This window comes from Toxorhynchites rutilus, chromosome 3 (genome assembly GCF_029784135.1).
Source record: "Toxorhynchites rutilus septentrionalis strain SRP chromosome 3, ASM2978413v1, whole genome shotgun sequence".
NCBI lineage: Eukaryota > Metazoa > Arthropoda > Insecta > Diptera > Culicidae > Toxorhynchites > Toxorhynchites rutilus.
The window spans coordinates 21,050,558-21,077,754 of NC_073746.1; the positions used below are offsets into that span (position 1 = coordinate 21,050,558).

At 38.3% G+C, this 27,197-nt stretch overlaps 1 protein-coding gene across 4 annotated transcripts; it reads left to right on the top strand.

The window, feature by feature from the left end:
• Positions 1-6,164: 6,164 nt before the first annotated feature.
• Positions 6,165-26,401, top strand: LOC129775935 (zinc finger protein 595-like). 4 transcript variants are annotated; one of them, XR_008743032.1, is made up of 6 exons: positions 6,975-7,021; positions 7,080-7,172; positions 7,244-7,553; positions 7,607-8,303; positions 20,693-21,076; positions 21,139-21,607. XR_008743032.1 is itself a non-coding variant. In XM_055781221.1 (5 exons), exons 1-5 carry the CDS (start codon positions 6,179-6,181, stop codon positions 11,318-11,320), a joined length of 1,650 nt encoding a protein of 549 aa, XP_055637196.1. In that variant the 5' UTR covers positions 6,165-6,178; the 3' UTR covers positions 11,321-14,001. The 4 variants fall into 4 exon arrangements, 3 of the variants coding, with proteins under 3 accessions (XP_055637196.1, XP_055637198.1, XP_055637197.1); XM_055781221.1 differs by lacking the exons at positions 7,244-7,553; positions 7,607-8,303; positions 20,693-21,076; positions 21,139-21,607 and adding exons at positions 6,165-6,451; positions 6,511-6,646; positions 10,490-14,001 and having other exon boundaries at positions 6,705-7,021; XM_055781223.1 differs by lacking the exons at positions 7,244-7,553; positions 7,607-8,303; positions 20,693-21,076 and adding exons at positions 6,166-6,451; positions 6,511-6,646 and having other exon boundaries at positions 6,705-7,021.
• Positions 26,402-27,197: the final 796 nt, after the last annotated feature.

Consider the following 27,197-nt stretch of genomic DNA (forward strand, 5'->3'; position numbering starts at 1 on the left):
TAATTTTAGAAAGTGGAAAGATTGCTCGATCATAGTTGAGTGTGCGGCAGGGGATGACGTTGAAAATGTGAAAAATAGCATCGAAAGTAATCTGGGAGATAAGCTTAACGCTGTTATTCCAAAACCAGCGAAACCAAGATTAAAAATATTGGGAATGAGTGATCGATATTCCTCAGATGTTTTCTTTGACCTGTTAAAAAGTCAAAATGATGACATCGCGATTCAAGATGTTAAAGTTATTGCGGAATATGAAAATCCACGGTTGGAGTATAACAAATACTATACGATTATTGAGGTAGATCATGACACTTTTGGATATATGATGGGTGCTGGAAAAGTAAGCATCGGATGGGATAAGTGTTCAGTTGTTGAGGCCTTTAATATTCTGCGTTGCTTCAAATGTGGCGGGTTCGGGCACAAGAGCACAGTTTGTCAAAATGAGGAGAAATGCTCAAGATGTAATGAACAACATAGAACATCTGGATGCTCTTCAACTGATTTTGCGTAAATTGTTTAAAAGCCAATAGAACAAAAATTAAAATTGGACATAAATCATCCAGCATATAGTACACAGTGTCCAGTATATCGGAGGCTGTTGGAAAAGAAAAAAGCAACATTTTTCCCAGTAAATAGCAATCCAAGGAAAGACCATGTGAGAGGAGGTCAGAAATAATGTACTTCAATATTGCTGGGCTTTCTACAAATTATGTTGTAATGCGACAACTTGTAAAGAATTTCCGTCCACGATTAGTCTTTCTTTCTGAAACTCATATTGTTGATGAGAATTCATTTGATCAATATAACATCCCGGGTTACAAAGTTGCTTTCTGCCTTTCACATTCCAGACACACTGGAGGAGTTGCTATTTACGCAAAAGAATCGATCAAATTCAACATTCGGTTAAACCAATCTGTTGAAAATAATTGGTTCTTGTCAATTTCAGTTGAAAGGGGTATGCGGATGGGAATTTTTGGAATTTTATATCATTCTCCCAGTTCAAGTGACTAACGTTTTTTTAGAAATCTTAGAATACTGGTGGGAGAGTTTCATAGATTGTAGCAAATTGAATGTAATTGGTGGTTATTTTAACATTGATTGGCTCTATATTACGAATTCAAACCAATTGAAGCATCTATCATATTTTTACAATTTAAAGCGGACTGTTCCGGAATTCACTAGAATAACAAAACAAAAATAGAGGAGGTTGTGTTCAAGACACGACCGCATTGTTGACGTAGAACTACGCTGTAGTTTAATTCAAGTTGCTTGTTTATAACTGCGGATATTAGTTTATAATGCTACGAAAATTTTGAAATAACCTTTCTACCAGTTTGGTCGCCCTGAAATGTTTTTTTTATTGTAGAATCATTTGACGATAATTGTTTGATGATTCATTCTTGTGCTCGCAGAACAATACATGTTCGAGATAAGCGCAGCTGTCATCCGTAGTGGAGAAATTTTGCTACTGGCACGCGAAACCAAATCACATACAAAATTTCAGAACGATATTTACTTTCTTGATGACTAAATAAACAAAATAAACTCTATCTGTTAATCTCAACAACCTCGAAAAGAGTAGCACTGCTTCATTATGATCAAGATTAGCGCAAATGCAATCCTAGTTGAAAGCAGTCTTGCGACTGGCACGCGAACCCGAATAAATTTATAACTTATTATAGCTTATTGAATAAATTGGTATTCCCAAAAAGTTTTCTGATGCACAACCTTAACACCTGCTTCACCATAGCGTCAGTTCAATGCATTGATGCGATGTCAAAGGCACCAACGAAGCCTTTATGATGGCAGAAAACAAACAATGTTAACTGCTTGGAAAAAGACTGAATATTTCACTCAGCAGAAATTTATTACTAATACCCTAGCGCGAATATTTCCCTCCCGCTAAATCCCCTCCTCGTTTATATTAATTACAGTTGCATAATTTGCAACACCAAGCAATCGTCAATTATAGCATAAGCAAATTAGGCGATTGTTGCATTGCATTGAGCTCAATCCGAAACGAAGACATGTGATGACGCAAAACAAGAAAGAACAAGCGAGAACTGAAAGTTTCCCTTCTTTCCTTGCTTGTTGAATTAGAGAGACTTTAAACTTCTTCAGTTCATTCGTCTCTAACAATCAAAAAGGCTCTTGGAAAACTTTACTTTATCCATCATATTACTCCTCCACCCCATTGCCTTGAGAAAAGCATTGGATCCCTCGCCGTCCAGCTCGCTCAGCAACGATGTTGTTCAGTCGATTTCCTCACGAGGAATAAAGTTTGCCTCAGGGAGATCAATCGTTTATACTCTAGGCAAATATTCCCCTTCGTTCTTCTTCTTTTCCTTTGTTCACGGAAACTTTACATCATACGATCCTCTTCGTTGCTCGTCGATAAGTTGCTCGTTATTGACAGCTCTGTTCGGGAAAGCACACGAATGAACAGATCAAATGTATGAGGAAATGGAAATGCTTCCAATTTTCATCAATTTAAACCACATACAGACTATGGGATTCTAATGTATAGCATGTCAAACAAATCTTAGGGAATTTACGATTCGTTTAGTATGTAAATCGCCAAAATCCGTTCACGGCAAAAATAGTTATTCACGTTAACTTTATTTCATAAAAACGTGACCTGTTTTCTGATTTGGCACCCTTAATGAAAGACGCAGTTCTACGTCAAAAACAGTAGAACTTTGATTGATCATGGTTTCTCCAGTTTTGATACAGTTCATTCTCTGGTAGAGACCAAATTTTAAATAACGGACCATGAGACAATTTTTGTTTACATTGAGAATGAACTGAGAACACGAAGAAAATAAAATTAAAATCAAGTGCTGGGACAAATATTCGGAAGAAGCACTGTCTCATCTAGTCGCGAGGAACCTGGATTTTACTGCGATAACTGATAATATGGATTTGAATGCAGTTTTCATGTGTAAGTGTGTTCTTAATACAGTAATCGTTCGCTAACTGGTCCTGTTTTAACTGGTCTGCGTTTTAACTGGGCGAACGTTAACTGGTCCTTGGACCAGTTAAAAAGCAGAATTTCGTAAACAATCGACGCCATATTCAAATGGAAGATTTGCTGTGAGGGGAATTCGAATGAAACTTGAAATGTTATGAAAATTGACATTATTTTCGCATGACAAATACATTGATTGAATTACAGAAAAATAATGTCCTCAAATTATATTTCATATCTGTTGTCACACTCAATGCGAAACTTTCAATGGAATCCTTTTGTTTATCCAATTTCATTATCAACGTGAATCAAACAATTCATTGAAGTTCCCCTCGATTTTATTTGACGTTTAACATGCCGGACCAGTTAAAACGCAAATGTCAATAACTGGTCTTCCCTTTTCGCCCAGTTAGCGAATGTTTACTGTATTATTCTCATAATAAATCGTCCAGCTCAAACCGTTGTAGGGGTATGAGGTGGGGCCATCATCATCATCATCATTATCATCATCTCATCGCTGCATCGGAACGGTGCGTCGAATATCTACATTGTGGCCATTCGGACATGCAGCGAATGAAGGCCATTGCTAGGAGCTACATGTACTAGACCAGCTTCGTCAAAGCATGCCAACGGTGTGTGTTCGTAGCTCGATCACGTCCTCACTTTCCATCGATGTCGTGGCCCAAATGTACTGTTCCGTGGCAACGCGTCCACATTGACCTAGGGTCAGTGGCGTCGGGTGAAGCTTTTGCACCCAGGCGGAAGAGCTGATTTGCAAGCCCCCCGGCAGAAAACAGAAAAACATCCAGAGCGGAAGAGTTCCTTTACTTGCAAAAAAAAATGCCCGCTATGTCTGACAGTATAAATATATATGTATTTGTCGGCCCGTGCCAGTACAATACAATACAATAGTCATATTTAACTGCCATGCTTTAAGGTGTTTTTTCGCTAAATCGTTAATACAGCACAGATTGAACACGGATTGTAAACGGAAAATAAGAAAAACAAAGCACGACAGCTGACATACGTTCATTTAAGTATTATGCATTGCCTTCTGAATGAACTCGAATGAAATAAATTTTGTAATTTGGATAATTCGTTTATAATTCGTAATTTTTTAGTTTTAGTTTTAGTAAAAAAAAGTTAAAAAAGGGCTATCCACATACCAGGTGGACAACTTTAGAGCGGCAGGGGGTATGAAAATGTCCACGCTTGCCCACGGAGAGGGGGGAGGGGGTATAGACTATGTCTACATTTTCAAATATAGTTACCGATACATTCTAAATGAAATAAAAACTGTTCCGTATTCAAGAATTTTGTAGCTTTCCGCCCAACCTTAGTATTCCGTATTTATCAATAAACGGATTGAGCTGCCTGAAAGTGCTTTATAAATTTTTACTAATATCAGTGAAATGCATATTCTGAAAATAACTCCCGTAAATTGTAAACGACCGAGATATTTCCTACGATCCTACGACTTTTATAGTTACGGGATATGCATAGACGTTCATAGCCCAAAACTATAAAAATTAAACGATTTCATAATGGTTGAGTTTTCATGATATTACGCATATGGTTATTTCGTCAAATATATATTTTTATACATCTATCTGGTGAACAGTTAGTCTTAGGATAATAATGTCTGTATAGTTTTTCATGCAGAATTACGAGTAAAATCATTTTTTGTATTATCTATTTTTTTATTAATCCGATGATTTTTACTGGATCAGTTACATAGGTTGAAAGGAGCCAAATTGTTAACAATATTTTTACTAGAATATATTTACATGTTTCTTCCACTCTAAACTTGATTTAAACAAATCTATGTTTTAGGAGATTTTCACACAATCATGAGAATTCTATTATTGTCTTGACATCAAGCCCCGGGCAAGGGGATATGATCCGCGAGTCAAGATGTGCTACAAATTTAGCTGTCATTTCCAAACCTATCAAATTACTCGGCGAACTCAAGGCAAATCTATGGAACAAGGTGCGCCCATTCGCTAACTAAAAAAAGAATTGTTTTTTGAAAAAAAAATTTATGTGAAATGTAATGATCATGATGATCACAAGGGTCTGAATGATAATATAAAACGTAGAACCCTAGGTTGATCACTTGAAATGTAGTATTATATTATAATGTAAACCAACTTAAGAAATTGAAAGAATTTAAGTGAAATAAAAGGGTTTGAATGAATTCTGCATTATTTCAATAATTTCAGTTGTATTTAGCTGCTGCTCATGCTTTATTCGAAAATTTGCGTTTTGCGTGCGGAAAAAATGAAGCGTTTGCCGAATAAAACGTTCTATTGAATAGAGTTCACAAACCGTGCACAAGTGTATTACTATGCACGCAAAACGCAATTTATACTATGCAGCACCATTCACAGAATGACAATCGAAAATTCGAACCGGATCAGTTGTGTGACGACATCACTCGAAACGAAACAAAATTTTAGCTTTACTTTTCAGCCGAAGAACACAGCTATCACCGCACTAAAATACCTTCTTTATATCTGGCTTAAAACGCACGTAAACGTAAACGTCATATTTAACTCGAAACAATCGTTAAATTCGTGAAAATTTAAAGAAGGTAGTTTTGAAATCTTATAAATAGTATGTAGATTTTTAAGTTATTCGATTACTTAAAACACGTAGTCCTGACGCTTACTTAGCCATTTGGTTGTATATTTCCAAATATTTTACAACACAATAATCACAAAAACTCACCATTATAATATAAAATCAGCATCAAACACAATTTCAGTTTCATATTATTTCACAATTTTCGAGGAAACGTATTACTCTATTACATAGAATACATATTGAATACAGAAAAGTAAATTTTCATTCATTATTTTTTGTTCTAGAAGTGTGTTAATTTCGTCCTTAATTTCGTTTTCCAAATGGCGCAAATCATTATGGTGCCTTCAACGCAAAGACAATAAATGAAACGCTTGCAGCGTAAAACGTAATGAATATAATGAATATAGCAATGAGTATTTCATAAAGTATCAGTATATTTCACAAATTGTGCTCAATCGTCTTAATTTACTTTTGTTTATTTTTTAAATGGCTGCAGAAAACCACTTCACGTTTTGACCCACCTGGTAGTATGTTAAGTGCCTTGTTTTACACCAGCTTGAGAGTTTGGCAGTTCTCGCGAGTGACGGACATGTTTGACGCTGTCAAATCCTATGTGCTAGTATACGGATGCCCTCAGGCTGCTTGACATATTTCGGACTGTTTTCAAAAAAAGATATGTCTGGCATCTCTGATCTTAGATTAATGTTTTGCTTTCCTCGCTCAATCAATGTTTTGCTTCTACACCATGAATTATCAATCGTTTGCTTCGTCTGTTTTCTAAATCCTGGATTTCAAAAAACTACGTCTGATCGAAGGATCGACTTGCCCTTGCCCGGTATGTTTGATACAGATGCAGTGGAATATGTTCAAGAAAACGAAATTCGTACTAGCAGTGCTGGTGTTAGTATTTTTTTACTAGTTATTGTTCTTCAAAAAATGAAAGTATTTTGTATTTTTAGTCCATATCATTTGCTTGCGAAGATTGTGGAAAAGCCTTCCGCTTGGAGTCGTCATACAACCGACATATGGCTGTTGTCCATAAACAGAAGAATTCCAAACATCGAATTAATGACCGGCAACAATACTATTATAAACGTAAGTTCAAGCGTAGTTTGTATAAAGAACGCTAACAACAGATGTAACACCTCCACAGGCACTGAAATACCAAGCACAGGGATATGTACCATCATCCCGGCTGTGAAACAAGAGGAATGTACAAGCGAACAAAGTATGATCGAGGTCAAAACTGAAATTCCAGATGAAGCTGACCAGTCCAGTATGGATGAAGTTGCTGGAAGCGACATTAACGAATCATCAGAATTGACAGAACATTCTATGCACAGTTTAGAAGAGAGCGGACTTCAGCTAAAAGTTGAGACATTAGAATTGCCTGAGCCTAACTCACAATCATCTTTTCTGGATTGTGATGGTGAAACATATGATTCTGCAATCGATGGAAGATTTAATATTGTAAAGTTGTTCAGTGAAATCTATTTTGTTTGATATGTTAATTGTATCTTTATTTTAGAAAAGTGAATTCGAGTGTACAGAAGCCCAGCTACAGGAAAACGAAAGCGAAGAGAAGACCATCTGCTCTCAATCGGATCACGGGAAAGTTGGGGTGAGTATTGATCTATTTCTAATGATTCGTTTAAATATTTTCATCTAAAAAAAGAAAAACATTTAAACTAGCTTATACTCTCCAATTTTGACGAACGACCAATGTTTTGAGACAAGTAAACAGCACAATGCCAATGATGTTCAATACAATTTTTGTGAAGTTAAAGGTTTTTCGTTTTTTAATGGAAGAATGCAGCGGAAGACTACAACTAACGATGATCGCCGAATTTTTCGAGAAGTGGCTAAAAATGGTTTCGCTACCAGTCGAGTGATTCGTGGAAATGCTGACTTATATTTCTCCGAACGAAGAATGGAGGAATTGGGTTATGAGAGTGGATTTACCCAACGATTGTTGTTAACCATTGATTCGAAATGTTAACAGGTTTGTTTACTTTGTATTCAGCATACATTTTTGGCTGATATTAATTTCTGCAGGATCAAACGATACAGTTATGAAAACAGATTATCTGGAGCGATGAAAGTAAATTTGAACTTTTCGACCGCAAACAACGAGCACGAGTTTGGACGAAACCTGGCGAGAAACTGGCCGAAAAAATACAAAATAATAATATATGGGGGTGCTTTGCTTGGTTGGGTGACGGTAATCTGAGAAAATTGATGGCATCATGATGGCAGACTATTACATCGGTGTTTGGAAAAGGAATCTTAGAGAGTCACTCCGAAGAAACTTAGAGAAGTATATTTTTCAAGAAGACAACGATTCTAAGCATAACTCTCACAAAATCACTACGTACGTCCGTGCTTCACGTATTAAGCTGCCATTCACTGTCGTTTTTTTTTATCTTCGCTTATTTTTCGTCGGCCTATTTCCGCCACTTCAGTGCCAATCACCGACATCAGGGAGGCGACTCCACCTGTTCCTACCTATCAGACTCAACAACTCATGAGCCGGGCCAACTTTTTTTACTTCCCCTCCGAAGGAAGACGTAACCAGAGATTTTTCGCCTCAGAAAATCTCAACGACGCCAGCTGGGATTGAACCCAGACCGATCGGATTGTGAGGCTGTTACGTTAACCGCACAACCACTGGCGCCGTCTTTCACTGTCGTATTCTCTTTGAATAACTTCAGAATCGTCAAGTACACTCTTGGTATATTATTTTCAATGCTCCGTAAGTTTCTACTTCGTTGTTCGGACGCATTGATTCGATATTCGAACGTTTTCAAAATCGTTCTATATTCTTGTAGGCGGGCCTGATCACGAACGTCACTTCACGGTGAAAACGAAATGATTTCTATGCAAGGTTATATACATTTCATTTCGTTTTCACCGTGAAGTGACGTTCGTTTTTTTTTTATTCTTTATTTAAGAGGCTTTCAACCACCTGGGCTGGTTCGCCTCAAGTGACGTTCGTGATCAGACCCGGCTTTCCTGTATTTGTTGCCTTTTTGTTTCAATATTATGTAAGGTCCTGATCTATTTTTGTTTTTATTTAAATTCTGAAATTGTCTCTTTAGATGGAATTCGATTTCTCTAAGTCGGTCCATTAAAGATAACTATTCAGTTTATTACTCGATTTCAAGCCTATCACTTCCGGCTTTTTGTTATTTTTTGTAGAATAATTCATGAAACAACCAATGTTGAATAATCGCAAAATTCACAAAACACACAAAAAATAAGTTACTGATTTTAAACAAGTATTCATTTTCATATATATATATATATATATATATATATATATATATATTTGTTGAAGTCAATCATTAGCATTTATCTTCTTCGTGCTGATATATCATCTTGCCAGTTGGGTATTCTCTCCACCAGGCATCACCAGGCAATTCCCATACTCTAGCTAACATTTCTACCCAAGATTTCAATTGTTCGTTGGATCTTAATGGAGCAAAAGGTCCTGCTACTTTTCCTTTTCCAACGTCATCTAGAAATTCTAGAAATTCTTTAAATTCGTCTTCCTTTGTCATCTTGGAAACTGTAATTTTATTTTAACTATTGATGATAAAGTAAAAAAAAGTTTCTTATTGAAGAAGGAGAAAAAAGAGAGAGAATTTTTTTTAAATTTTTTATGCTGTTTCCTGTAGACCAGCGACAGTTCTTGCAGTCCTCAAAGCCTCTGTTAGCGTACACTTTCTATAAGTTTTATAAGTTTTAGTTAACGCAAGCAATAGTGTTATGACTAGAATCACACACAATATGACTTCGTTAGTCTCATGTAATTGCGAATGTTGCTCAAGGTAATTTAGGACTGTGACCCAGTATTTACTACCTTCTTAGAGCTAAATAATCCCATATTGATTCATATTCAAGTTCTATTATTCATTCGAAATTCGTTCCTTTTCGTTTCATTAATTATCAAGGCAAAGGTGAAATTTTTAAATATATATGTCCTTCTCTTATATCAGTATTCAGATTTTTTTTAAATATATAACCTACTCTTATTTCATTATATAAATTTTGCATATATATAAAAAAAAACATCATTTTACTTGAAACCGTCTTTAATAGTTATTCTTGAGGAATGATTCATGGGAATCGTAAATATTGAAGTGCTTGCGCATGAGTCGTTTGTTATGAAACAATTAACTGCTTATGGGAATGAAGGATAATTGATTTATTGTGAGTTTCAAAATGGGATTTGAAATCATGCTACACATCTCTCCGGATTCTTCTCGAAGTCCACCAGTGGTTAATTCTAACTCGATAATCACCAAACAAAAAGTGTTGCGCGCGTGTATATGTGTTTGTGGCGGCTGCTCCGATGTCTCAAGCGGAACCAATTTTCGATGCTGGTACTTTCTTGGTCGCCTTTTCAATGGCATCACTCTCCTCCTAATGAATTCCCTTCTGGCCTAAGGTGCACAAACAGGCTCTTGGTGACACCGTCCATCTGCGCTTTCATGATGAACGAAGTTAGCTTTACCACAACAGCGACAACATGCTCCAATCGCTGTTCAATTATAACTGAATGGATTTCCGAGCGGCACTCGCTTATATACCGATAGGTGATTTTAATACCCTGTTTTGAAAGCAATTTTAAGGCTATTGAAACAAGTTTTTGGATCGAAAAATAACAAGTATATAACGCGTACGCATTTTATCTTTCGAATGAAATGTTTATCATACCATTTCGTTCAGTTGTTCAGGTGCTATTAACGCTCAAAATCTCGGTCTCCGGCGTAATGCTTTCGTTTTCGAGACTTTGATTTTACACCCCGGTATAGAAATGAAAGACGTAGTCCTACGTCAAAAAACTTTTTCCCTAACGTGTTTGTTCTACTACTTATGACTCACCCGTTACGTCTTTCCATTTATTGAACAAGCACATTCGTTTATCATTTTCAGACCTCACCGTTGGGACCTTCTGTCACACAATCAGACAAATCCGAAGCTTGGAACCACGATTCCACTGTTCGGATTAAAGTCGAAAGTGATGACTCAAATGAAAGTGATACTCTGCTGACTGTTCATTCAACGGCCGAGGAGGACTCGACAGCATCTGAAGTAAATATCAAAGAAAAAGCTCCAAGAAAGCATTGTTGCGTTAATTGTGATAAAATATTTTTCCATCGGTCCAAACTGATTACTCATCGAGCAAAGGTACATGGAATGGAGGAAATGGATGCTGCTCCACTTGTCTATACGTGTGAGATATGCGACAAAGTATACCACACTAAGGATGGTCTGGCATACCATCGATCGGTGCATCCAGAGTATCAGAAATTCAAGTGTGATGTTTGCCAAGAGGCATTTGCCTATGAAAGAAATTTGAAATATCACAAGCAACGATTGCATGGGGAAGCTAAGTTTACCTGTGAATCATGCGGAAAATCATTCAAGACAAAAGCATACCTGAGAACACACCTCAATATACACCAGGAATCAAAGAGCTATAAGTGTGCATTCTGCGAGAAGACATTTGCTCAGTACAATGGAAGGGCTACACACGTAAAAAGAATGCACCCCGAACAATTCGAGGAGAAATCGCAACGGGAGCTGACATGTGAGATTTGTCACAAAAAGTTGGACGGGAAGTTTAGATACAGTGTCCACATGAAAAACCATACACTGGAGCGCAAATTCTTGTGTTCGCACTGCGACAGTTCATTCGTAACGAAGCAGGCCTTATCTCGACACCAGCGCATACACACAAAAAAGATTATGTCGTTTCTGTGACAAAGTATCAGCAATATGGAAAACAATCTTAGTGCAAGCGACAGAACCGCATAACTTCAAGGACACGGAAACTATTGTGATAGAAGAAGATTCAAAAATAAAATAAAAAATATATATAATAGAACCCAGATTATCCAAGAAATAGTCTGACAACGTCACCGCGAATAACGCGATAATGGACTAAGAATGGAGTGCAAACACGAAATAAAAGTATTTCAGCATGAAAACTATGTTTATCTATACAGAAATCATTAAACTATCCATCTGTAAGGTCGTGTACAGGTGTGGTCAGATAATATAAAAGCCATGACCAAAACAAAAGAGCAAGTACCTATCTTATTTATTTATTTACTAGCTGACCCGGCAAGTTTAGTTGTTGATATGGTTGGTTGAAATATGTGTAATATTTTTATGGGACCCTCCTCCTTCCAGAGGATTTACGTTACATTTCTTGTACTCTTAAATCCTCACCTTCTAATTTCATTTGCTCTATTAATTCTCGAGTTATGCAGAAATTTGTGTTATGTTTGAATTGGAGCCCCCTCCCATTCTTTCAGAGGAGGGTGGTATGTTAAACCATCAAAGAAACATTTCTCGTACCCAAAAACCCTCACGTGTCATGTTAGCTCCATTTGCTTTATTAGTTCTCGGGTTATGCATAAATTTGTGTTTCATTTGTATGCCAGCCCCACCTTAGAAAGAGGGAAAGATTGTCGAACCACCATAGAAAAGTTTATCGATCCCTAAAACCTGTGTATACCAAGTTTGATTCCATTGGCTTGATAAGCTCTCGAGTTATTCAACCCCCTCCCCTTTAGAGAGTGGGTTGAGTATCTATTCACCATAAAAACGTTTCGTGTCCCCTAAAACCTCAACATGCCAAATTTGGTTTCGTTTGCTTCATTAATTCTCGAGTAATGTATAAATTTGTGTTTCATACGAACTATCATAAAAACCTTCCCCCGCCCCAGTAATTTCGGAGTTCATAAGAATCATTGAATCTGATTCACAACATTGTTTCGCCAATGTACTAGGTTCATAGCTGCGTCTTAGAATTTCGCGGCTGTTGTCAGTTGAGCCAAGCTAGACAAATTCCTCTACCATCACGAGCTCGTCGCCATCGATCACAACACTACTACCGAGAAGAATTCTGTTGCGATCAGGCGATCTGGCGTAGTGGTAACATCCATACCTCTCACGCAGAGATCACGAGTTCAATTCTCACTCCCGACATTCTTCCAAAATGGAAGCAAAAGTGACGAACCAGCCGAAATGTGTTGAAAGTCACTATAATAAAGAAAAAAAAAAGTTTGACGTGGGTCGTATTGTTTTCACATATTCACGTTGGAGATCCTTAACCCTTCTCTTCGTTGGCTGAGACATTTTGATTGAATGTAATACTTTTCCGTTTATTGTTTTTGAAAGCATAGGCAGCCGTGGCAGTGTTCCGAGCTCTGCAATACAATTTTCTTACCCAATATTAAAGTTGCTAAAACTTACATTATAGACCCATTAAACGTAAAAATAATGATTGTATTGATATCAACACTATTTTATTCTATTGATTTTCATGACATGAAAGGCTATGACTCAGGAATAACATTTCATTGAGTGGTTTTGATAAATGTTTCGATGATGTTGTCTGGCATCAGTGTCGAAAAAATAACGATGCTTTCACCAATACAAACAAAACCATTGCCGAAGATTGAAAAATGAAAATTTAACTTTCAGAGCACTTGCTCGAGTTTTCCGACGTTTTTCACTATACAGTGCGACAGCAGATGAAAATTTAATATCTTGTGAGTAATCGATTAGATTTTGGTTGATATTACTTCATGGGAAGTGTGCGAAAACGATAATTTTCTTCACATAGTTTCGCGCAATTATTGATTTTCGGGCGAGGGGTGAGGGACGGAGATGAAAGAAATGAGCGCCATTGTGGCAGCCATTTGAGGCTAGCTTCCACCTTCACCTTAAAATTGCTTTCAAAACAGGCTGTTGAAATCACCAATCGGTATATAAGCGAGCGCCGCTCGGAAATCCACTCAGTTATATTTGAACAGCGATTGGAGCATGTTGTCGCTGTTGAGGTGAAGCTAACTTCGTTCATCATGAAAGCGCTGATGAACGGTGTCACAAAGAGCCTGGAGAGTGATGCCACTGAAAAGGTGACCAAGAGAATATCAGCATCGAAAAACGGTGCCGCTGGAGACATCGGAGCAGCCGCCACACACACATACACGCGCGCAACTCTTTTCATTTGGTTGTTATCCAGCATCGAGAAGATTCCGGAAAGATGTCACCGTTGCTGAAAAATAATGTGCCAGTTCCCATTGGAATTGAATAATACATTCAAACGAAAGAGTTTATTTTAATGTTTTCTATCCATATAACACTGCGACCAAATACATTTGGTTTTGTGATTTTCCAATCAAGTGCGATCAACGTAAGACCACGTCTTTCGGCAATTTATTAGAGGTGCAATGAATCTTAAGAAGGAATTCCCGCTCTACGCGCACTGGCAAACGATGTTTACTCAACAAACGAGAAATGAATGTTGTGAGATAGGATGAGCAAACGCAAAAATTATGTAGACTGATTTGATGCAACAAATATTTTGTCTATTGGAAATGAAATACAAATCATATCACAATAGAAGCAATGTATTATGTATTATACAACTTTTGTGTGATTGCTTCTTTTGCTGAATATTTTGCCTCCAACGTAATGTTCTTGTTTTCGAAGTCCCCCAAATATTCATTTATTCATTCATTCAGAATTGATTCAGTTAGTTGCATCAAACAAATGATCACTAAATCAACGATAGTCCTACGTCACCCTTGCGGTTATACCACAGATATAACCCACTTCCTGTTTTTTTTTCAAGTTGCAATGTATTATGTATTATACAACTTTTGTGTGATTGCTTCTTTTGCTGAATATTTTGCCTCCAACGTAATGTTCTTGTTTTTGAAGTCCCCCAAATATTCATTTATTCATTCATTCAGAATTGATTCAGTTAGTTGCATCAAACAAATGATCACTAAATCAACGATAGTCCTACGTCACCCTTGCGGTTATACCACAGATATAACCCACTTCCTGTTTTTTTTTCAAGTTGGTACTACTATCAGTGGTCTTAATTTCAAATTTGAGCGCGATCTTTCATTAAGTTTGTTTACAGCGTCATTGAGATCAAGTTAACTTTTTGTCATTTAGATTTGAGAAGCTAGATCGTGAATTAAATATTTCTCACGAAATCATTCGTCATATTTTGGTTGATATTGTTGGCATGAGATAATTCGCAACAAGACTAATGCTAAAAGAGGTCAATTGCAATGCAAACGAGGCAATAATCATTAGCATGAAAAAACTCTTTCGATAGATCGTTGTTTCCCGGAGTTTTTCTGCAGGCGCGTGGTTCAATTACCAAACAAGTTTTTTCAGATTTTATTCCATTCATCATTCGATTATGGGTTATTGATTCAGTTCCAATATAACTGAAGAGTGAAACGAAAGCAATATACTCTTAACACATTGCGGACCGCTCACGAGATTTCTCGTGTTTCGCGTTCCGTCTCTTACGTATAGATTACGAAATAACCCGTGTTTTCTACACTTGAAGGTTAAATCCTTGGTTTGCCAAAAATCTAACAAGGCATACCGACGGCTCGCCTTCGTCTCATCCACATCGAAGGAAACGATCTCAGAATAAATATGATACACTTATTCAAGGTATATATAACTTGAATAAATTCAAATTGGATTTTTTGCAGTTGCAGTTGGATGCAGTTCTACTTCAGGTGAATAAATTCACCGAAAATATGAATATATTCATTATAGAAGTTCACGCTAGTATAAACGGTTGATGCGATTTTTATAAATCTCATCATATTTCTTCACATGAATATATCACTAGTCTAAACCAAGACGGGTCTATGGTACTAGGTGAGGCCGTTTCGTCACTAAGTTGGTTAGGGGAGCGGTATATGAAAACAGTACGGAAGAAAGCAGAAGGGGAATTTTTTCCTTGAAGTGTGAAAGAGACTGACTGATCACGAGCGAGCTTGGGCACAAGCGTATTGTGTTTTGTTTACAAACAAAACACAGTAGACTTCCAAGATGGCTGAAGAGTGGTTTTAGCAAGTTGGCCCACCTTAGGATATACTTCTACGCGCCTTGGTCTAAACCTACCCTTAGATAGTGAATAATCGATTATCTTGAAGAGTTTCATAGAAACGATTAACAAGTGGGTCAAAGTCGATTAGTTGAGCGCATAATTTGAAAAATTAGTCTTCACTGTCTCAATTACTGAATGTACGAAAAAAAACTAGAATGGATTATATCTGTGATATAACCGCAAGGTAGACGTAGGTCTAGCGCTAGCTCTGTAACCATTTGTTTAAAATTGTATTTGAATCAATTCTCAATGAATGAATGAATAATTATTTCTAAAGATTGTTGAAAGTTTCCTTTGTTAGTGTGTTAGGATGAGTATGTTTATGAATTTGTTATTAACATGAATTCTTCCTTTGCTTGAGCGCATTTGAAAGCGAGTAATAAAAGAAATCACAGCCAGCATGTATTCACGATGACGGTTTCTCCAGGTGCCTTGATTTTGCATCCTTGTTCGGGAACACATTCCGATCACCACAAAAACAATCATCATCAATGAACTAGATTGTTATGATTTCAATAACCTGTTTTCAAAGCAACTTTAAAACTATTAAAACGATTTTTTTGGACCAATAAGTGACAATCATATTACTCTTTCACATTTTATCTTTCGAATGAAGTGATTATTATACCACTTCATTCAGCCGGTATTTATTAAGATGTACAATGCCATAGCCAATTCAATCCAATCGAAGTAGTTCTGATTTGTTGCGAACCATAGCAACATTTTTAGTTTGTTACAGAATTTTCTTCACTTGCTTAACAACCATTATAAAAGCCAGACGTGTTAATAAAACGTTCCGTTAGTTTTTCCATTTTTCTTTAACCCGTTTTTTCAATCTCCCATAAGGTTATGGGCCCAGTTATTCGCGAGTGTCGAGAATAAGTTTTTATTGGATGAAAATGGAAAAAGAAGGCGATTTTGTCCGTGTGCCACTTTTTGATGGTTCTAACTATCCGTCGTGGAAGTTCCGGATGTTGGCTCTACTTGATGAGCATGAGCTGATGGAATGCATCCAGCAGGAAGTAGCGGAAGTAGAAGAGCTGAAAATTAATCAGGAAGACACGGCTGAGGAACGAAATTTCAAGACGAAGGCTTTGGAGAAGAGACAGAAGAGGGATAAAAGATGTCGATCGTTGTTGATCTCCCGTATTCACGATAGTCAATTGGAATATATCCAAGACAAGTTGACCTCGAAAGCGATTTGGCAAGCACTTCAACGAATTTTTGAGAGACGAAGCATAGCGAGTCGGCTGCATTTGAAGAAGAAACTGATCACTCTTCGGCAGGACGGTGCTAGTCTACAAGAGCATTTTCTCAAATTCGATCGGATAGTACGTGAGTACAAAGCCACAGGCGCTGGCATTGATGAACTCGATATCGTGTGCCATTTATTGTTGACTTTGGGGCCGTCATATGCAACGGTTGTGACTGCCATCGAGACGATGCCGGAGGAGACGTTAACGCTCGAATTTGTCAAGTGTCGTTTACTCGATGAGGAGACAAAGAAGAGGAGTGCGGATGTCGAAAACATCAAGGCGAATACGGATTCAGCAGCTTTTTCTGGGTCGCGAGTTCGGAAGCCGCAAAGGCAGCAGAAGAAGAACAAAATCAAGTGTTTCGGCTGTGGAAAGGAAGGCCACAGAGTTGCAGATTGTTCCGAGAAGAAAAATGGAAATGAATCGAGGAAACCAAACGCATATTACGGATCTGATGAAAAGGCGGTGTGTTTTGTTGTTGCTGAGAAAATTCCGAAGAAACAGGAAGTGAATTGGATAATCGATTCAGGATCGTCGGAACATATTGCGAATGACCGTGGTTTATTCGAGGAATTGATCCCGATGCAGAAGCCCATTGAAATCGCAGTTGCAAAGCAAGGACAATCGATCATCGCGAAGCATCGTGGCGTGATTCGCCTGCGTTCTGTAGTGAATGGTGAATCGATTTCTATAGTACTGAAAGACGTTCTGTATATTCCGGAAGCATGTGTTAATTTGCTGTCGGTACGGAAAATCGAGATGAATGGACTGAAGATAGTGTTCGTAAATGGTACAGTTAGCATCGAACGTGAATCGGGTGCTGTCGCTATTGGTGAACGACGCGGAAAACTGTACAATCTGAATCTTTATACAGAAGAAAAATTCGAAAATAAATCGTCGTTCTATTCGTGTGGTCGTGTACCAAAAGAACTCGAACTATGGCATCGTCGGTATGGCCATTTAAGTGCGAAGAATTTGGAAATTTTAGTGCGTAACGAAATGATTGTCGGTCTCAATACGAAGCTTATAGGTCGTCCTGGTGACGAAATCGTTTGTGAGTCGTGCATCGCTGGAAAGCAGACTCGAATGCCATTTACAACACGCGAGAATAGACGGTCAACGCGAGTGTTGGAAATAATCCACTCAGACGTGTGTGGGCCGGTATCGCCTGTGGGAATAAGCAACGAAAGATATTTTGTCACGTTCATCGATGATTGGAGTCGATTCACGGTAATCTACTTGTTGAATTCTAAAGATCAAGTCACCAGTAAATTCAAGGAGTTCGAGGCCCTTGTATCGGCGAAGTTTGGTTGCAAGATATCGCGTTTCCGCTGTGATAACGGCGGAGAATATAGAGCTGGTGCGTTCCAAGAATTTTGTCACAGTAAAGGAATACAAATCGAGTGGACCGTTCCTTATACCCCGGAACAGAATGGCGTGAGTGAACGCATGAATAGAACACTAGTGGAGAAGGCGCGTTCTATGCTAGAAGACTCTGGAGTTGACAAAAAGTTTTGGGGTCCGGCGATCCAAACTGCAGCATTTCTTTCGAATCGTAGTCCAGCGAGTGCTCTCGAAATCAAGAAAACTCCATTCGAACTATGGGAAGGTCGCAAGCCTGATGTGCAAAAGCTACGGGTGTTTGGTGTGGAAGTGTATGTGCATATTCCAAAGGAACATCGTAAGAAGCTGGATTCGAAATCATGGCGAGGAGTGTTCATCGGTTACGCTCACAATGGCTACAGGGTGTGGGATCCGCAGCAGAAATCAATTGTAGTTGTGCGAGACGTGATTTTCATCGAAGATAGAGTTCCTGCAGTTCCAGAAAATGTTATCAGTCAAGATATCGTGCGCATGAAAAGATTCGAGGAAGATTCTGATGCTGAAAGTGATATGGAGAGCGTGATAGCGGTTGAAGAGACTGCTGATGAAGAGCATTTCGATAGCTGTGCTGATGAGACCATATGTGAACACGAATCTGACACGAATCAAGAAGATGCATTGCGGGACATGCAGCGTTCGCGATGTAGAGAGGGTACATCCAGGAGTACATCACGATTGCAACGGAAATGTCAACCTCCGATGTGGCAACATGATTACGAAATGGACTATAGTGGATTCGCTCTGAGTGCAATTAATTTCGTGGAAAATTTCCCGAGTTCGTTGTCTGAGGTGAAGAAGCGAGCTGATTGGCCGAAGTGGAAAGCAGCCATGAACGAGGAAATGAAAGCACTGAAGAGAAACAATACATGGTCTTTGACCAAGATCCCGTCAGGTCGTATCCCGATAACTTGTAAATGGGTGTTTAAGCTGAAACGGTGTGAAGACGGTGGAGAAGATCGCTACAAGGCCAGGCTCGTAGCGCGAGGATTCACACAAAGATATGGGTTTGATTATTCGGAAACCTATGCTCCAGTTGCAAAGTTAGATACACTCCGTACGGTTCTAGCTGTTGCTAACCATGAAAAGATGAGAATCCATCAAATGGACGTAAAAACTGCGTTTTTGAATGGAAAAATATCAGAGGAAATATACATGGTTCAGCCAGAAGGTTTCGAACAAGAAACAGGCTTAGTATGTCGTCTGAATCGCTCGTTGTATGGCCTCAAGCAGGCGTCCAGGGCATGGAACGAACGATTTCATGTATTTGTGGAGAAGCTTGGGTTCAAGAGAGGTTTAAGTGATCAGTGTCTGTACGTGAAAAGAACTGGAGCTAATTTAGTTTTCCTGTTGCTCTATGTGGATGACATGTTAATCATCGGTCCGCAGCTGAAGGAAATTGAAGAGGTGAAACGATCTTTAGCTTGCGAGTTCGAGATGACGGACATCGGCGAAGTTAAGAGTTTCCTGGGCATGAAAATAGAAAGAAACATCGAGAATAGATTTTTGCGGATCAGCCAGCGTATTTTCCTGGAAGGTTTGTTGCGGCGATTCAACATGCATGAAAGCAAACCTATTTCCACCCCGATTGAGTGTCGTTTACGACTGCTGAAAGGAGATGAAAGCCATCGGACAAATAAGCCTTATCGTGAGCTGATTGGTTGCTTAATGTATGTGACATTGACGTCGCGACCCGATTTATGTGTGGCGGTTAACTATTTCAGCCAATTTCAAAATTGTCCGACGGATGAGCATTGGGTGCACCTGAAGCGTTTACTGCGTTACATCCGTGGCACATTAGATTTTGGGCTGTTCTTTAAAGGAAACAGCGAGGCACCAATCATGGAAGCATTTTGTGATGCAGATTGGGCAAATGATCCGGTGGATAGACGATCACTCACCGGATATGTTTTCCGTGTATATGGCTGCACGGTAGGATGGGTGACTAGGAAACAACCGACTGTCTCCCTATCATCGACCGAAGCGGAGTTAATAGCTCTTAATGTTGCTGTATGCCATGGTATTTGGATGGAGCGATTGTTACGGGACATAGGTAGGAATCTGGATGGACCTGTAATTTATTTCGAAGACAATCAGTCAACCATCAGGGTTGTAGAGGACGAAAGAGACACCGGTCGTATGAAGCACGTTGATGTGAAGTATCGTTTCGTGCGAGAAATGATACAGCGAGGACGAGTCGTTGTGCGCTACAAATCAACGAATGAGCAACTAGCTGACATCATGACCAAAGGATTGCCAGCAGGCGCATTTCAGCGACATCGAGCAGGTCTTGGATTGATGGTCTCCGGAATTGAGCGGGGATATTAAGATGTACAATGCCATAGCCAATTCAATCCAATCGAAGTAGTTCTGATTTGTTGCGAACCATAGCAACATTTTTAGTTTGTTACAGAATTTTCTTCACTTGCTTAACAACCATTATAAAAGCCAGACGTGTTAATAAAACGTTCCGTTAGTTTTTCCATTTTTCTTTAACCCGTTTTTTCAATCTCCCATAAGTATTAACGTATTAACGTTCAAAATCTTACACTTCAGCGTCACTCTCTCGTTTTCGAAACTTCGATCTTACACCCCGGTACAGAAATGAAAGACATAGTCCTACGTCAAAAATCTAGTACCACAAATCAGCCAGCGAACGCAATTTTTTCAGTAAGAAAACAATAATATGACAGCTCTCATTGTGTTGTGATGATGTTTATGTGTCATATTTTCGCTCATGCAGGCAACTTTCATTTGTTTGGAACAAAGCTTCAGAATAATTTTACGTTCAAAAACACTGATCCTTTCAAATCATCACACCCAACAATGAAAATAATACTCTGCAATGCGATAGCAAGTGATGCATGTTCAGTATGGAGCGTATTTTGACCAATTATTTGTAACTTACATTCATCGTTTCTGAAATATAAGGGCGACACTGTAAGTTTATGTTGTGAAAATTTTCAATACTCTATAATTGATCATCGAAACGAAATTTTCAGAAGAGAAAAATCCTCAGCTACAGCGAGGCCAAGTTGAAGGAGAATGACGAATGCTTGGAATTGATAAAGGATAATTTCACTGAAGCAACTTTCATTCAACATGTATCGTGAGGCACTGACGCATGATACACACACACACACACACACACATATCAACGAACCAGCACGAACGACTACAAACAAGACTCCTTGCTGCATGCTACAAGTTGACTGCGTGTTACCTGTTGAAATCTGTCACTTTCGACATAATTGAACGTGTCACCATTTTTCCACCAATCAACGAATCGGTGCGTCTTGTATCGTGCGACATGGAGTGGAATAAAAAAATGACCATGTCATTCATAGACGATTATCATGATTCTCCCGAATTATGGAACAACAAAATCGGCGCCTATAAAGACGTTATAGTCAAAAGGGCTAGGTTGAGGCGCCTGGCAAGTGATTACAACTGTTCCGTGACCGATATAAGGAGGAAAATCAAAAATTTGCGTTCGGCGTTTCATCGCGAGCATAAAAAGCAACAGAAAAAGAGTGGTTCTGTTTCTCCGTGCACAAAAGAGAAATGGTTCGCCTATGAACCATTATGTTTTCTATTGGAAGCGGATGTTTTAAAATCAACTGCTGGAAGTGATGAGGAGGACTTGGAGGTGAGTGCCGAATATTGAAATAACAATCAAGCGGACTTTAACCGATTAGTGCCCAGCGTATGAAATTTGATACGCAAAAATTCCCGATTTTTAAAAACTGTTTTTGATGAAACTAAAGTGTTAAGCGCATTTTTAATGATACCACATGAAAATTTAAGAGTATTTTTTGTGTTAGTGTCATTTTATCTGTCATTTTTCTTGTTTTGTTGTGTATTGAAGCTGGCAAAGTTCGAGTTTCCCGCAAATGAAAGTAAAAATAACCTACACCTGGGCAGTAATGGGTTAAGAGCTCCCGCAGACTGCAGAATTTTTAATCGACCGATAGTTTGGTCGGATTGGGCTGCTAGTGCGCACACCAAGCCAACCAAACAGTCGGATTGGTGAAGAGGGCGCAGACTAGTCAGACAGTCGGCCGACTATTTTCGAACCATTTACTACTTAGTTGGTGTTTGATTGTTGATTGTTGCACAATGAAAATATTGTTCAGAAATATTATTGCTTTCATACAACGGAGGAGGCAAATCAAGAAGACATTCTGAGAGTATTTTTTGTATCCCATTTCCAGTGATAGATTATTTAGTGGGAAAGCCTACACAATGCATTCTAAATTATTTGATTACCCGAAAGAATGTTTCGCCTTTTATCGGATAAGCATAATACCAGGGACAGACATACAGCTGTACTTGCGTTGTACGTGTACAGCGTTGTACAGGTACCATCGTACCATGACAGACATACTTTGGTTGTACATTGTACCGTATGTCAAACTGACAATCAGATATTTTTCCAATTTCCACCACATATTTCAATGAAAAAGGTTTTTATTTAGTGTCTAAACTATCAAACACAACAAACAAGTTTCCAATCTGAGTTATTAACTTAAGAGAAAGTCAATGAAAAGAACGTTTATCAAGTGATTTGATTCTGCTTGTTCATGCTACCCACCACTAACCGTCTATGGCGCTGCGCACAGTACAACTGTAGCCATGTACAGCGGTAAAACAGGTCGGTACAGGTACAGCGATTGTACCGAGTTGCTTGCATGGTTCTAGCGCTGTACATGGTGACAGACATACAATTTTTGAAGTACAACGCAAGTACAGCTGTATGTCTGTCATAAGTATAACCAGCTTCACTGAACTTCAATGAATTACCGTTATGAATCATATTTCGGACTCTTTGTTCTAATATCTTGAAATGCTTAATGCACTGATGATATAACTATGAAATTAATATCACAATTGCTTCTTGAGCTTCTTAATCCCTTGGTTTCACTATCATTTCATATGAGTATTACATTTGAAATATTACATAGTAGGAAAACAATCCAACAGCACTACTCATTATCGTTTGTGTTTGACGTTTGGCAAGCGCGAGCACGTAGAAATTATCCGTTTATCAATATTTAAATTTCTTCTCTTCATCAGTTCTCATCATCGATATCAGTTTACTGTGTTACTTGACAAGTGTTTGACTATTTGACAAGTTTGACTATAAAATATTAGGCTGTCAAAAAAGTCCTGCGGTATTTCCGCGAGGTGTCGTTGTAAGCGCGTAGTTCTAGTTGTATTCATTGTATCGAGTCATACTATAGCTTGTTGGAAACGTATTTTTGCGCGCTATAATATAGTCCTTGACAGTGTTTTGTCGCAAATATGGAGCAAAATAAAGAGAAAATCCGACATATTTTACAGTACTACTATGACAAAGGCAAAAATGCATCTCAAGCTGCCAATAAAATTTGTGCAGTTTATGGACCCGATACAGTTTCCATTTTCACTGCACTACGATGGTTTCAACGTTTTCGTTCTGGTGTAGAGGTCGTCGAAGATGCGCCACGCTCCGGAAGGCCTGTCGTCGAAAATTGCTACAAAATCCCTGAATTAGCCGAGAAAGACCGGCATAGTAGCAGCCGTAGCATCGGCCAAGAGCTGGGGATAAGTCATCAAACCATTATTCGTGATCGTGGTCGAAGCCCGCTGAAGCGGCTCAGACGGTGGCCAAGCCCTCATTAACGACCATTAAGGTTCTGCTGTGTGTTTGGTGGGATTGTCAAGAAATAATCTATTATGAGCTGCTTCCCTATGGCCAAACGCTCAATGCGGACCTGTACTGCCAACAACTGGACCGCTTGAAGGTAGCACTCATGAAGAAGAGACCATCTTTGATAAACAGAGGCCGCATTGTCTTCCATCAGGACAACGCCACACTTCTTTGGTGATGCGCCAGAAGCTCCGGGAACTCGGATGGGAGGTTCTTTTGCATCCGCCGTATAGTCCGGACCTTGCACCAAGTGACTACCACTTGTTTTTGTCCATGGCGAACGAGCTAGGTAGTCAGAAGTTAGCCACAAAAGAGGCCTGTGAAAATTGGCTATCCGAGTTTTTTGCCAATAAGGAAGCGAGCTTCTATAACAGGGGTATTATGAAGTTAGCATCCGGTGGGAACAAGTCATCGAACAAAACGGCGCATATTTGACTTAAAACAGATGATTGTAACTAATTTGATGAACAAATGAAAATTGAAAAAAAAATACCGCAGAACTTGTTTGACAGCCTAATATAATCCAGTGTAATGTAATTTTCGTTCAAAAAATTACAAAACAAAGTGTCCGAAATTTGAATCGAACTTTTTCGCTACGATTCATATTTCGGACAGTTGAAATTGGTGATATGAGTAAGGAATATGAGTTTTCATGCTCATTATGAATGCAAAGCGTGGATTCATATAACGTACCAATATATTTTAAAATCTTGTACAAATAATACAAATGTTTTTCAACTACAGACCAGCAGATAGATATGAGGGAAGTTGAATAATTAGTGGACTATGTGCAACTGGATGAACTTCTAACAAAAGAAACCTGGAATCCTCCATATGTTGCCGTGTATCCTGGAAACTCATCAACTTATCGTAAAAATAAGCCTTACGTTGCTCCTGCAGTGGCCACAAGCGAGCCCTGGGATATGTTGTAAAAAGAAGTAGAACCTGCGAAGAAGTTGATTGAAATTACGAAGCGCCAGCCAACTTGAGGAAAAGAAAAGGAAAACTGAGTTGGAACGGGAAGAAAAAGAAATCCAAACATTAGCTATGTTGAGAAAACAGGAAGAACGGATGAAGCAGAAAGAAAAACTTGAAGAACTGAAAAAGACAAACAAAACTGCAAATTCAAGAATTAAGCAAGATAAATTGGTACAAAAAGATAATGACAAAATAGATGTAACTTTGTAACAAAAATTAAGAATCAAAATTCATGCACTGATGCCTTTCAATATTTTATTACTTTGAACAACAAATAACCTAAATTCAAATATATAATTATCATTGAAGCAATATAAGCCTTACGGTATTTTAAACCATGAAGCTACAAAGAAACATCAATAAACGACAAGCATTTTGAGGAAAACAGAAAATATCATAAAAGAGGTTGTTGAAAATTATTTCATGTCAATTAAAAAAAAAAGATGTTGGCTAAAGTTCTATTACAATTTAACCAGCCATCAATGTTTGTAGACAATTTTTAAGACATCTGTGTGTGCATGGAAGGCACAGCACACTTTTAGACAGGCCAAGTCGTTGTTATTTTCGGATGTCTGATCATTTTCGAAATCGTTATGCAACAGAGTGTCCGAAATTTGATTTTTTTTTTGTAAATAGTGTCCGAAGTTTGATTCTTATTCGCTTCATTTGAAAAGCATTTTATTTTACGATTTTTGAAGTGTTCAATCAAATAGGTACCAAAAGCACATTGAACTTATTTATTAATAATATCAACCAAATAATACCTGTTCATTCCTGTGTTTTCTGCATCATATGCCTTAAACGTCCGAAATATGATTCAGAACGGTATCAACGATTGTAAAATAGGCAATTCCAGCATAAAAATATTCACACGGCACGAGTGTCGAACGCCAATGCTAGGAGCGAAATGAACTACCGGCTAATAAACAATCGTTAACAATTTTTTTCGTGGCTGCTGAAAGGATTTATGGTGTGATCCTGCAGTATGAATACATCATGCTCCAGCCGTGACTTCCGTGACTATACATCGAGGACGGAATAGTTAATTTAATTTAAAGATCTATTGTAGATGGGCTAGGATTGAGGCTTTAAAGATAATTTTCAAATTATTTCGTTATTTCTTGAATTACATGATTTATCTAATATTCTATCTCTTTTTTTGTAGGAAGAAGCACATCAATATATTAAGGCGGAATTTCATGGAACAAACAATAAACGCGAGAGAGCTAGCTGTGAGGAGAAAACTGAAAAAAGCATTGCCCATAAAAAACGAAAGGGTCCACCTTCGGATGCCGGAGAGGAGGCACATAGTATTCTCAGAAGTATCTGTCAAAGAGATGAATGCTCAATTTATGGAGAATATGTGGCCAATGAGTTGAGAAACTTATGCCCGGTAGCACGAACAATTGCCAAGCACCACATAAATAATGCGTTATTCGAGGCGGCCATGGGCAATTATGATAAACTCAATCAAGCTAGTGCAACTGGTTATAGCTCTTAAGGAAGAATTATTTATTTGACTGTTATATCTTCTGTACTTTGTTTAAGGGTTTGTTTGCTAAAAAAATAATACAAATTTATTTGATGCGTTGATATTTGATTTACTTTGATTTACAAAATCATGTTGAACGTCCGTTAAAGCGTACCACTGGGATAGAGAGAAATGAATGGGTCAGAAATAGACATAAGTAAAAAATATCGTAGCCTAATGTTCCGATGGCAGTAACAACTGTACACAAGCCATTTAGTTTCTCGCAAATTCGCTTACCTCACAGAACATCTTTCAAATATATGAACCAACAAACCTTTCTTCATTTTGTTCAAAATTGGACTTCATTTATTGCTCTTCTCTACGCCACATGGCATGAAGGGCTTATTCCCGTACACACTTCACGTTGAAAACGAAACGAACTGCACGCCATTGAACTACATTCTACGAGTTAGTAGAGCGTCGATGATAATAATGGGGTTTCAGGCAGAATGAACACCTTTCCAATAGAATTTATGAATGAAAATTAACTTCTCCGTATCAAATAGTGTTCACTGTGAATTCATGTGGTAAAATAATCTCTTACAGAAATTGAATCTGAAGACATTTTCTTACGGAGGACTACGTCTTTCATTTCAGTATCGGGGTGTAAGTTCAAACTTTCGAAAACGAGAGAGTGACGCTGGAGGGCAAGGTTTTGAACGTTAATAGTACCTCGTTACCGGCTCAATGGAGTGCTATAACAACTCCTTCATTCGAATGATAAAAAGTCAAAGAGTTATATGATCGTCACTTATTGATCCAAAAAAGCGGTTTCAATAGTTTAAAAATTGCTTTGAAAACAGGCTATTGAAATCATAACAATCTAGCTCATTGATGATGATTGCTTTTGTGGTGATCGG